This window comes from Nestor notabilis, unplaced genomic scaffold (genome assembly GCF_000696875.1).
Source record: "Nestor notabilis isolate BGI_N333 unplaced genomic scaffold, ASM69687v1 scaffold34542, whole genome shotgun sequence".
NCBI classification, from domain to species: Eukaryota; Metazoa; Chordata; class Aves; order Psittaciformes; family Psittacidae; genus Nestor; species Nestor notabilis.
Genome location: NW_009917575.1, coordinates 6,861 through 19,816, shown reverse-complemented (window position 1 = coordinate 19,816; position 12,956 = coordinate 6,861). Strand labels below are relative to the sequence as shown.

Sequence of the window (12,956 nt, the reverse complement as noted above, 5' to 3'; positions counted from 1 at the left end):
ACAAAGATTTAATATAATAATTTAATTTATATTTTAATATAAATAACCCCCAATTGTTGTTTTTAAAAACCAAAGCAGAGGGGACAGTGTAAGGCTGAAGGCCAAGGGCAGAGCATGGAGGGTGCTGATTAAATACAAGGAAACCCCTTTGAGTGGGAGCTCAGTGGGACAGCACAACCCCATCCTCAGGGACACTTGACCTCCCTGGACTCCCCCGAGGACTGGGGCTGGTGTTGGTGCCTGCAGGGTGCTGGGCAAGACAAATGGGGCCCCTCCAGGGCTCTCTAAAGGTAAGTAGGTAGTTGATATAAGCTTAAAAATACTTACAAAACCACCCCGTCCCTTCCCTGGGAAAAACGTCTCACCCTCTGAACCTCAACTGCCTTCATTTAGCTCCAAGGGAAACAGCCACACACACCTAACCAGGTAATTCAGATTTAAATAAAATTGCTTTATTTATCCTCTTTGTACGAAGTTGTGTTTAGACGTTTTATTATACACAGAACCAATTCCATTTGGTAAACTCGTTAAATAGTTATTTCTAAGGTGTCAGAAGCTTCAACTGCAGGAAATGAGTCCCAGGTTCACACTCAGCAGCATTTGCTGTCGGGATGGGATCAGAAGGTCCTGTCCAGCGGGTGGGAGCACGTGTAGGCTCTCTTCTCCAGGATGTGCTTTGCAGCTTTCTTAATGAAGTCATCCAGATTTTCATCTGCATCTGAGGAGGAACAGAAGGAAAAGTTGCCTCAGGCGCCATGAAGAGCTTTTCTAAATTTCTTTCCAAAAGGCTTTTAGAATAGAAATGCAGCAGCTGCCCTCAGTGCCAGGAAATAAACTGGCTTCCAGAAAAGACCGGTTACTGCAGATTGAGTCTCACAGAGCAAAGGTGACCAGAGTCCTGGTCAAGTACTTCACCCAAATCAGTTCAATACCTCATCAATATCCAGTATTTCCTTTACAAGAATATTGGCTACTGATAGATTTTATATTCCTCCCCACAGCTGGAATCTGTGCAGGATAAAATCACTGCAGTTAGTTTTATGTATTAAATGAAGAGACTCTTTATTTTCAACTGGTACCAGTTCTGTTCATCAATTAAAAGCAGAGCAAAAGTACTCTACTGGTCACACTGAACACACAGACTTTTAATTAGAGTCTGTGAAAGCCATAAGAGTATAAAATTATTGTATTTTATAGTATAACAATTATTGTATTTTATAGAACTTACATTTTTCTAATTGAGCCATGGCGTAATTATTCTTGAAATATGCTTCTGTGCAGAAGATATTAGTGAGAAGCACCTGTGAGAACAGTGGAACTCGGTTAAAAACTAGTGAATGAGTTTCATAAACAAAGTGATGTTGTAAACCCAGAGTCACCTGAACTTCTGAGTACCTGCAGCTGGAAGGTCGGTTCTGCCCCCTGGCAGCACTGCCCTGCAAGCCAGCAGCATGTGCTGCAAACAGGCCTTTGCTTTCTCCCCACAGCTGCCGAGGGCCAGAGCTGGGACTGCCCCTTCACTCCGCAGGGACCAGAAGACAGTTCTGGTAACAAGCCCAGGAGAGGCCCACACCCACCAGTGAAGACAAAGGTGAATCGGTTTGGGTTTGTCTAACACTGAACTGTAGCACATTCACTTCCCTGTATTACTGCTGTTACCATAAAACTTTAAACACGATCACTTGTGTCAAACTCTCACTTTACTGTCATTTAATTTCTTGACAAAATACTGTTATTGTTACATGTTACTGTTGATTATGTGGGAAGAACTGCATGGTAGCACCAGGTTTAAGAGAACATGCAGATGTGTACTTCGTTCATGAATGTGTATATATGTGTTCAGCTACTTTCAACACCCATGACAACTGAGGATGTCATGACATCCATTACAGCATGAGGAGCACTGAGAGGCAACAGCCGTGGTTACTGCACCCACCAGGTTAGAAACACTCTGGTGCACTGTCAGTCTTACGGAGAGTTTGCTTTCTGTACATTGAAGTGCGATGAAAGGCACGTGTTACTGAGGCTTTGCAGTGCTGTAGGCATGAGGATGCTGGGGTGGAGCTCTTGTAGAAGAGCATCACACTCCTGCATGTGAGGCACAGAGTGCCTCTTGATACAAAACATGGAAGGAAGCAGAATGGGAACAGATTCTGGTTGTGAAGCTCCAGACAGAGTGGGGGTGACTGATCCTGGAGGGTACCCACCTCATGGTCGTGGTTTCTCAGACCGATGCTGATGGACCGGCTGGCTCTGGAAAGAGCTGCTGTCATCGCATATATATTAATAACTATATCTGCCACTCTCTTCAGAACCAGCTGCTCTTCCACGATTGTCTGCAAGAGTAAAAAAGTATTATTCGCTGGATGTCAATTTAAAACTTCAACCAAACACTTTCTCCATACTTTGTATTTAGGGTCACTCTTATTTAGCACAGACAGGTTCTCCCCTAAGGCCGAAAGCTTTGGATTACCTGTGCTCTGCCTTGTAACAGTGCTTTGGCTGCAGCCAGCCCTGAAACTGCCATTTCTTGAAACCACTTGGTAAACGCTCAAATCACTGAAATTAAAGTACTAAATATATATAAACCTGTTCAAAAAAAATGCATGAGCTGAAGTGGAAGGTGGTGGGGCCTGGTCTGGAAAGTGTTCTCAGCACACATCAGTGTCACAGAATTGAAAATGCAGGGTATTCCAAGTTGAGTGCTGCTGTAAGTAAGTACACCCTCTGCACGGTGTTACTACAGGTATGTTTGCTGTACAACACAGCAGACCAAAGCCTGCTGGAATAGCTCTTCCTTTGGGAACGGGGCAGTGGGTCCCAGTGACTGCCACAGCAGAGCACTTCCACAGCCCCTGGGCAGGCTCACAGGGTTTGTGCTTACAGGTGGAGAAAACAACTGGGTTTGGTTTTTGTTTTAAACGTAACTCATCCATTACATCAAGTACAGAACGTCTGTGCATTTTCCTCATATTCAATGGACACACGTTGTATAAAGGAAGTCCTGGTTCTTGCCATACGCAGAGTCCACTCAAGAGTCTAGTGAGGCTTATCTGGTTGAGGATAAGCAATTCACTAACAAAGATAACAGAAAAAGTAACAGTTACCTTGCCAAACCTGCTGAGCAGGCCCTTCACAGTTGCGCCAAAATAGTAAATGTTTTCTTCAAGTTTCTTGCCACTTTCCTATAAAACAGAAAATACAACAATTGGAGTAGTTTTCTGAGGGCAAACCAAGCACAACCTCACTCCCCTACACTGGATGTCCAGCTACATGACAGGAACCCCCGGAGAGCAGGAGCTGCTCTGGGGCTGCCTGGATAATTTACCTAAAAGGAATGGGATTATAAAACTGGTCAGATGCAACCCTGGTATCCTGCAGCCCAACTAACATTTACGCACAGCAAACCTAACTCTTACTCTAAGTGCTGCAGGTTATGAGACCCCTGAAAATCAGGTTTATGCGGTAGCACTGTGTGAATTCATCAACAGTGTCAAATCCTGGAACTAAGTAGGAAGAAAATGTTCAGTATCGTATTTGGCTGGGCTGGGTCAGCCTGGAGAAGAGAAGGCTCCTTAAGGGGAGACCTCAGAGCAGCTCCAGTGCCTAAAGGGGCTCCAGGAAACCTGGAGAGGGGCTTTGGACAATGGCCTGTAGGGACAGGACAAGGTGGGGATTGGCTTTAACCTGCCAGAGGGGAGATTGAGATGAACTCTGAGGCAGAAGCTCTTCCCTGTGAGGGTGCTGAGGTGCTGCCACAGGTTAGAACTAGATGAGCCTTTAAATTCCCTTCCAACTCGACCCTCTATGCTGATCCTTGCAATACGACTGCAAGTGGGTCTGGAGCTATTCAGAGGACCTTCCACTCTAGTGTGCAGCTGGGGGCCGAACTGCTGCAGTTCAGACAATCTCCCATGTGCCACTGCAGCCCACGGTGTATGGACCTGAAGGCAAGACCAGGTTCAGGTTCCTTATGGGAAGGGAACAATATGTGCAAGTCCTAACAAATCCTCATACCTGTGTGCCTGAAATGGCTGCGTGGGGTGGGGGGAAGCAGAGATACTGACAGCACAGGAAGAAAGCAGTGTGTTACAGCTTTTCAAATCACTGACATGACAGCAAAAACAAACCTTGTCTTTTTCTTTTTGTATTAATAGAACATTCCTCATAAAAATGATGTAATGAGTGATCAAGTATGTACAGACATAGTTCACAGACATTCTTACTATTAAACAGTGTTTTGTAACTGAGCTTATTATGAAAGGCAGCAACAGACCATTACAAAGACTGTCATATGTGAAGGCTCAAATGGTTTACTAAACTCATGTAAACCTGGAGCTGGTATAAATACAGATTTAAAGCAGTCTTCGTTTTACCTTGGTGTGTGTACCCACAGTATCGAAATCTTTATCCCTGTGAAATGGTAAAAACATCAGCTTCAGTTTGTGCCTCTCTCTGTTCCTAAGCACCCCCTTTGTTTGGCACAAACAGGACACTGAGATGCAACAACAGTGCTGGGAATTGCTGCGCATCCAGATGTGCTCCTGGAGCGCTGCGCCCCCTCACCTGCAGGCTGGGATGCACCACTCCGCGATCACCCACGAGCCCGAAATCCACTTTTCTGCCCGTTGTGTCCCGTAATTTGTTTAGGAACTCGCCCAGGGCCACTCCCACGTTGCCTTTCCTGATCTCCCTGCAGGGCCGGGAACAGAACAACTGCTAAAGGCCATGTCCACGGTCACGAGGGAAGTTTGAGGACAGTCGGAAAACCACGTTGTAAATGCGTTACCAAAACACCCGCACACTGTCTCGGACTCATCAGATCTTCTGCTCCATTTCACTATGAACAGTTATACAGCCTCAGAAGTGCACAGCAAGGGTCATACTCGGTTCCTCTGACACTACAATAAACTCCAGAGCCAGTGCATGGACTTGGGATGTACAGCACAGCTGGCTGAGCAATAAAACTTGCTGTCAAACCTGAAGTTCTACAATTTGAATGACTGGTCTCATAAGAAAGAATTTTACACAAGCTGGAATTATAAAGTACAACAGAGACAAGTTCCCTTAATCTATAAAACATCCAATTTTAATGGGAAAACCAACACCCCCCCCTCCCTTCCATAACACTGAAGTACCTTTTCAGACAGAGAATACACTGGAAAATACTGCAGAGGCTTTCCTACAGTTTCCCCCTCTTGGCTATAATTAAACAGTTAAAAGATTCTGATCAGTTTATTATAACTATTAGCAATAAATGAGAACTTACTTAATTCTGTCAGTCAGGATCTTGCCCGCATATTGCATCCCTGTCAAAGCAATATACATGCGCAGGATTTCGTTTGTTCCCTGTAAGAAACAGCACAACGTGACATCAGTCTCACAAAGTGGTTTTAACAGATCTACATCAGCTGTGCTAAAAACCTGTTTACTTTTTTCCCCCTAATCCTGCTCACGATGTCTCAGTAACTCGTGCTGTGCTTTTCCCTGAGATGCTCTAAAATGCATCTGGACTGAACACTACCGTCCAGCTTTCAAGCGTATGCAGAATTTTGAGAACAGTTCTTCAGTTAATGATAAAGTTCCCAATATCAATGAGTGTTTCCCAGGCAGGTCTGTTTTATCAGTCTTCCCCTTCTATTGCCCTTGTATTAAAAGATCACCCTTCATCTATCCACAACTGTTTGCTATTTTGCTTTAGCCCAATTATAAATTCTGATTCTGTTTTGCTGTGAAGAAGTCTCATTATTAAACATAGGTGCATCACAACAAAGAAGAAACCAGACTAAATGCATTTGGAGCAAAAAGCAAATGCTGCATTGCTCTGGTAGAGGAACACCTAAATAGTTCTGGAACTGCACAATATGTCTGTTTGAAAGCAAATGCAAACCAAGAAAGAAATTGAGATTACACCACAGGATTTGATGTCTGGGCATCTGTTGTATGAGTGATTGTTTTAAGATTGATGGCTGAAGAACAATGATCAGAACACAAAAGGCTGCTCACAGGTGAAAAGCACCCCTGGTTAGAAAGCTCTCCACACACTGGGTTCTGCTGCCAGTGGTCAGAACGTCTGCCAGGTAAAAACCCAGTATAATATTGTCAGTAAAACCAGTCTATTGCTACTTGCCTCAAAAATGAGAAGTATCCTGCTGTCTCTGAGATAGCGTTCGTAGGGGTAATCTTTCATATAGCCAAGGCCTCCAAGGATTTGCAGTGCTTCACTTACACAAGCCCAGGCACCTTCAGAACTGAACACCTGCGTTTGAACAGGAGTTTAATCACCATGCTACTCAGTAAACAGAGAATACAATCACAGACCAGTCTGGGCTGGAAGGGACCTTAAATCCCATCCAGTCCCAGCCCCCTGCTACGGGCAGGGACACCTTCCACTAGAGCAGGTTGCTCCAAGCCCCTGTGTCCAACCTGGCCTTGAACACTGCCAGGGATGGGGCAGCCACAACTGAAGTGCAGAATCAACGGAATGTCAGATGTAGAGAAAACACTGATGTCTCTTGTTTCACCTCGCTGAGGTTTATGTAGCCCATGTCTAAATGTAATACCTGAACCTCTCAGCAACCTGGAATGTCGACTGAACAACAGGAGAGGGGGTTGCCTGTGTCAACCTACAGCCACAGCAGGTCTTTTCAATAAGATTAATTACCTTGACAATGGCTGCCTCCACGGAGCAGTCTGGAAAGCCTGGCCTGTCCATCATTCCTGCAGTGAGGTAAGCCATACTCTCCATTACATAGGCTTTCACAGCCATAATACAAAACTTCTCCTGTCAAATAGCAACAAATCATACAGGAATCATACAGTAATTCAGGTGCAAAGGCCACAGTCAAGCCTGAAATTCAAGAGCACAACTGCAGTATTTGTATGTTTAAGACATTATCAAATGCTAATAAAAAGTACTGCTACAAAACAATAACAAAAAGTCTAAAAACATTATTCATTCTGGACATTTAATAGATCAGTGTCCAGAAGTCTGAGCTAATGTCACACAGATTTAATACCTCTGGCAATTTCGTTAACCTGATATAGCCAAAGGAACCCCCACACAATCTATGTCCTCGCATTTAGTCAATGCAAAGCCCAGAGCTTCTTTATTACCTGAATTAATCCAAATTCACTCAGTTTCTTATTGAACTGTTTCCTGGTACAGGCATACTCTGCTGTCATGCCTTAAAAAAGAAAAGAAGAACTCCATCTCAGCACTGCAGCAGTGACAGAGCCCTGCTGCTGACTGACAGTGACACAGTTACCTTGGGAAAAACACCCTCAGAACAGCGGTGCTGGGCAAGCCTAGGGACACTGTGCCAAAGGCTTTGAAACAAGCATCTGAGGTGTGAACCAGTGCTCTTGGGGAAGAGCAAGGGGAAGGCACCTTCCTATGAGTTTTAGTGCTCATCGATGACTTTTTAGAAGGATTTCTGTTACTATTTGGGGTAAGCATTGGTAGAAACCAACTTTACTACTTAGAACTGTGTACAAGCTTTGAGCCAGTTACTCAAGTGGGAGGTTCTGCAGGAGATTGTACCTTGTAAAGGCAACAGCATAGAGGCTATTCTCTTAGTGGGAACACTTCAGAAAAATTAAAAGAGCAGAACTAACTTTCCACTGTATGTCCCGAAAAACCTTCGGTGTTAAAACACTGTAAAACCAGGCTTTTAATAAAAAAATAACAGTATTTTAGTGTTTTAAAGCAGCATGTTATGACTGACAATGCAGCCATGTTGTTATGATCAAGACCCATGTTGCTATTCAGAGTTAAGTGCGCTCTGTACCTCAGACAGAGCAGTTTCTGCAGGGCCTCACAATGTAGGACATGGGATGCACCTACCTATCAGCTTTTTGAGCATTCCAGCACAGCCACTGCCCATGCTGAACCTTCCACTGTTGAGGATGTTCATGGCAACCTGTGAAGAAAATGAATGGGGTTTAGGCAATGCTGCCGCCACAGAACTTCCCCTCAGGCCACACGGGTCACTGCTGCCCTGCTTCATGTTTCAGTGTTTGCCTGATTTCATTCATCACCAGAAGCCACTTCCTACCCTGGGACACCCTTAACACCCACCCTAGTACCGGCGAGTACGGCATTTGGCACCCGGCAGTAATGCTTCAGCACCAGGCTCTAAGGTGACCTACTACCTCCTGGTTCATAGTTGAGATAGTTTTCAGTGATTCAAATGGCATTAAAGTAAAATGTAGATAAAAACATGTTTATCTGCAACTAGACAAAACATCCAAAGCAGACAGGACTGCTCAAGTTCAGATGAAGAAGAAAGCTGTTTCATGTGGGTACAAAGCAGCAGGGGAAGGTCTCCTCCAGGCTTTTAAAATCATTCGCAGGAATTCTTTGGGCCTTACCTTAAATCCCCCTCCGACTTCTCCAATTACATTCTCTATTGGCACTTTTGTGTTTTCAAAATGCACTTCGCAGGCTGAAACACAGAGTTAACAGCTGTTGAAGTACTACACAGAAATATTTCACTTAAAGGACATTCAGAAACATAATTTACTGGGTTTGTAACAAGAAGTAAAGTTTTCCTAATGCACTGTTTATGACACGTTACATGTGCTTGGCCAAAGAAGTTAGAATTTGGGAAAAGATGCTAGTTGACATCAATTACTGATGTAAAATATTCAAAACACACTTAATGTACATTGTGTCACCAGAGAACAATAGTTTTGTCTCTATTTTATGGGACTAATACAGCTGTCAGACGGTGAAAAACTCTAACCACCAGTGAGCTCAAGACAAGCCGATGAAAACTTACTTCTAGATTAAAGCCACTCAGTTACTGAATATTCCAAGTAATTTCTTTCACTGCACAGGCAGGGAAAAACATTCCCATGTGCAGAACACAACACCACAATCTGCATTTCTAACTTCAGACCCTGTGTTAGGAAGGACTCACAAGAAAAGCTGGGAAAAGAAACAGAAACTTACACTGCTATATGGAATAGATACTGATGGACCTCTCAATTCAGAGATCTAAACAAATAAGAACATTAAAATATCAAGCGAGTTTCTGTGAACAATTTTAAGTGATTCTTACTGTTGGAGCCTCGAATGCCCAACTTATCCTCAGGTTTCCCATGGGTGACTCCACCAAAATCCCGCTCTACGATAAAAGCAGTAATTTTGTCTTTCAGTTGTCCATCTTTATCAACAACCTCTGTCCTCGCGAACACAGTGAAGATACTGGCAATGCCACCATTGGATATCCAAACCTGTTTTCAGAGAGGAAAGATGCACTAGAAATGCGTTTGTTGTGATTCTGTGAGCACTGTTAAGTGTTTGCTAACAGACTAGAAAAGAACAGAGTAAAAAATTGCTGCCTCTTCCCTTACATTCTAATGAGCGTTCTGCTACTAGTTGTGTCTCTTGTGAACACACTTCCAAGGCAGGTTGACCACAGAATGGAAAGTTCAGAGCAATGATAAAAATAAGTAGTGATACAGATTTGAATTAAGTTAAAATCCACAGAGCATTTCCTCCAGATTGTATCTTGCCTTTGTTTCTTCCAGCAGAAACATTCCAAGCAGCCCCATTTCCAATTCAGTGTCAAGTTTTCTTTCAAAAATGCCTACAAAATCTGGCATGAAGAATAAAGAGGGGAATCATGGGTTTTGGTTTCTTTCAGCCTATGCTGTCACAGAGGGGGCTAACTAACTAACTACCTGAGTTATTTAACTGACCTTGAAGCTGGACACTGTGAGCTGGTGGTACAGAGAAGGAACATAAGAGAGGCTTTTCACATCTTTCCTGCCAAGAGTTAGGTGAAGGTTATTCCCCAAAGTGTGGTTTTGCATCCTCTTTAGCCCAAAACCAACACAGGTTGTCTTTTGACACATTCTTCACTAGCTTGGAAACCTCAGAATTGGGATGCAGCTGCCAAGCTGGCCTCTGACTTAGCAAAACCAACTGACAGCAGTGCTGCTTCCTACAGCCCTGCAACAAATCCCTGCGCTGATCCTGTCTGTGAGTGGACAGAATCATAGAATGGTTTGGGTTGGAAAGGACCTTAAGCTCATCCAGTTCCAACCCCCTGCCATGGGCAGGGCAGCCTCGCACTAGACCATGTCACCCAAGGCTCTGTCCAACCTGGCCTTGAACACTGCCAGGGATGGGGCAGCCACAGCTTCTCTGGGTACCCTGTGCCAGCGCCTCAGCACCCTCATAGTAAAGAACTTCTTCCTTGGATACCTTGGAGCCATTTAATAAGAAGTACTTCCCATCTTCACTGAGGGTTGCTCTTGTCTGGATGGATGCAGCATCACTGCCACTAAAAGCCAAACAAGTTATTAACGTTAAAGAAATAAGGATGCTTCTAACAAACAAAACTGTATCTTTCCCCTCTTCCCATCCTTTAAAAAAGAATGTTTGCAGTTATATCAAACAGTAGCATATAAATATTAGTTTTTAACTACTAAGGAACCTTAGGAGCTTCAACAGCTCTAAAGAAATCCCCTTCAGTTACCCGAGGGGACATTTCTGATGACTACCATGTGAGGTATTGCTCTTGCACCTTGACCAGAATGTTCAGGATACCAAGCAAGCTGCTGTTTTGAGCTACACACTGGGCCATGTGAACGTACAGTCAAACTGTCATCCTAAAGCACAACTTTGAAATGTCTAAGTTGTTCCTCTAAAATGCACACGCTGGTTTTATATCCATGTGAAAACCGGCTCCACAGGAATGAAACCCAAACACCTGACAGGCGATCAGTGAGCACCTCGGGCACATCAAATACCTTCTACAGGAGCAAAATCAGCAAGTGAATTACAACGAAACAGTAAGAACTTTACATGCTGTGATTAAAAGGTCACTCCCTCTCTTGAATCGCCACCTTACTACATAATGTACCAAACAGCACATCATCTGCACCTTGAAAGAAGTTTCCTCTTTCACCACTTCAAGTGCCACCATGGCTCTTTGGACTTTCAGCCAAAGACCACTGTTAGGTTCTTGGTAGAGCCAGATCTCAGCTGGTATTTCAACACTGCTTCTGTGCACCAGAACTAAGGTCTGTAAGAGACTGAAGTTAAAGTTACTAAGACCAGCAATCTTTTTAAGTAATACTGGGCTGAAGATGTTTGAAGACTTCCAGAACATGGTCAGCCTTTAATTCTCGCCTGCATGTTACTTCCAACTCCCTTCCGTGGATCATTTTGTCAAAGTGGCTGCTAGTTTCAACTCTACCTGCAAGTGAGGTAGCTTTCAGAGGGTCAAAGCCCAGCTTGGGAGTCCTGAATAAAACCCCTCACTGGTGGCTGGCAGGAATCCGCATCACAGCAACATGGCAAATAGCAAGTACATCAGACGCTCACTGTAAGCTGTTCCAGCAGACAAGAATTCAGGAAAGATAGTTTCAAGCTACAGCTCTGTGCAGACAAGCAAGATTCAGCCTCTAACATCCAACTGGTCTTGGTCCTTCAATCAGTTCCCTTTCCAGTCACGTATTAAACTACGTGCCTAGATGCTTTTAAAAGTGTACCTCTTCTGCATGAACAGAGTTTGCAACATCAGCAACAGTCAATCAATAAATGTAATAAAGATAACTTTGTCTTTGAAGTGGAGGGGCTGCTACAAACATGTCTTTCCTAAACTAAGGAAAGACCAAAACGTCTTCCCATTATTTCTGGCAGCTCCTTCAATACAGCCTTTTATAGTTTTGGAAAAGAATGGAAAACTTCCCAGAACAGTCACAGCATGTTATTTCTAACCTAGCACAAAGTATCCTTTCAATTCAGATCCAGTAATGCCAGACTAAATGGATCAAGTCCTGGGATGGAACAACAACAGTCCCTCATTTAATGGAAATTGCTAAAACCAGCATGTTGGGGAAGGAGGAATTACATGATTTGAAGTGTACCTTTAAAAAACAACAACAAAAAAGCCCCACCAAAACAAAAACCTGATCTATAGGTCAGTGCCACAGGCATCAAAAAATAAAGATTTAATATATTAACCAAGCAATCACTGTAATGAAGATGGAAATAATAAATATTAAAAAATTAATAATCAATAAATGGTGTTCTGGTGCTTTCTGAAGCTTCTGTGATTACCAAGACAATACCTTCCAGGCTCAGTGAGACAAAAAGCTGCAATGTGCTCCCCAGATGCCAGTTTAGGCAGGTACTTTGCTTTCTGTTCATCAGTGCCAGCAATGAGGATTCCCTGCATAAAGAATTGATAGAAAACTTCTCAGCATCAACCTGTGTAAGAAGAAATGAAGCTGAAAAGCTTCCCTAAGTTCAGGAAGCTTAATTTACAGACTCTGTGGCATAACAAGAGACAGTCTAATAAAAAGGGTGGGCCCAATTATTTATCAGACATTAAAATGTGTCACAGTTACATCACGCAGCTCTCAAGTGCCCATAGGAAACGGCTTCCTGCTAGGACTGCCCTCTAGGACAGGCTTTCATGCTCTAAGTGAAGACTGAACTGTTGCTCTGAAGGGCACCGGCAGTCCTTCCTTCACAACATGTCAGACCTTCATTACTACCAACGTAGTTTTATTTTAATAACCACAGAAGCAGCATTTGCAAAGCTCATCTCAGAACACAATACATGATTTACTCAGGTTCCAAACTCCTTTATTGCACAGGCATTCCACAACTTTGTGGGAGAGTGCACTTTCATTATCGGTTTAGCTTTTGTACAGCAGGTTTCTTACAAAGGACAATCAAAATACAAAACCAGATGACAAAGCTACATAATTTTTTCTTGTTATAATAAAGTTGCTGCTACTTCAAGCTTCAGACTCCTACCATCCATCCACCACTAAAAGCTAAATAATGAAGGCTGTATAACACAGAGATGGAATTTAAAATGCAAAGGCTTGCTATAGCACACTGGTCTTGGGTAAGTTTTCTCCTCTAAGCTCCCCAACATGCAGCCTCATTCAGCTAGAATGCAGCCTCCTGAGTTCTCTGCATGCCT

The 12,956-nt window shown here is 43.4% G+C and overlaps 1 protein-coding gene across 1 annotated transcript in view; it reads right to left on the bottom strand.

Moving 5' to 3' along the window:
• Positions 1 to 617: 617 nt before the first annotated feature.
• Positions 618 to 12,956, bottom strand: part of ACAD9 (acyl-CoA dehydrogenase family, member 9) — a gene marked incomplete at its 5' end in the record, with an annotated part of 17,856 nt that continues 5,517 nt past the window's right edge. Inside the window, 14 exons of the mRNA XM_010009303.1 lie at positions 618 to 718; positions 1,229 to 1,301; positions 2,208 to 2,336; positions 3,108 to 3,185; positions 4,567 to 4,693; positions 5,270 to 5,349; positions 6,131 to 6,259; positions 6,665 to 6,784; positions 7,117 to 7,187; positions 7,847 to 7,922; positions 8,374 to 8,447; positions 9,066 to 9,240; positions 10,217 to 10,295; positions 12,091 to 12,191. Of these exons, the coding sequence (XP_010007605.1) occupies positions 618 to 718; positions 1,229 to 1,301; positions 2,208 to 2,336; positions 3,108 to 3,185; positions 4,567 to 4,693; positions 5,270 to 5,349; positions 6,131 to 6,259; positions 6,665 to 6,784; positions 7,117 to 7,187; positions 7,847 to 7,922; positions 8,374 to 8,447; positions 9,066 to 9,240; positions 10,217 to 10,295; positions 12,091 to 12,191 (1,413 nt within the window). The remainder of the gene's footprint in view (positions 719 to 1,228; positions 1,302 to 2,207; positions 2,337 to 3,107; positions 3,186 to 4,566; positions 4,694 to 5,269; positions 5,350 to 6,130; positions 6,260 to 6,664; positions 6,785 to 7,116; positions 7,188 to 7,846; positions 7,923 to 8,373; positions 8,448 to 9,065; positions 9,241 to 10,216; positions 10,296 to 12,090; positions 12,192 to 12,956) is intronic.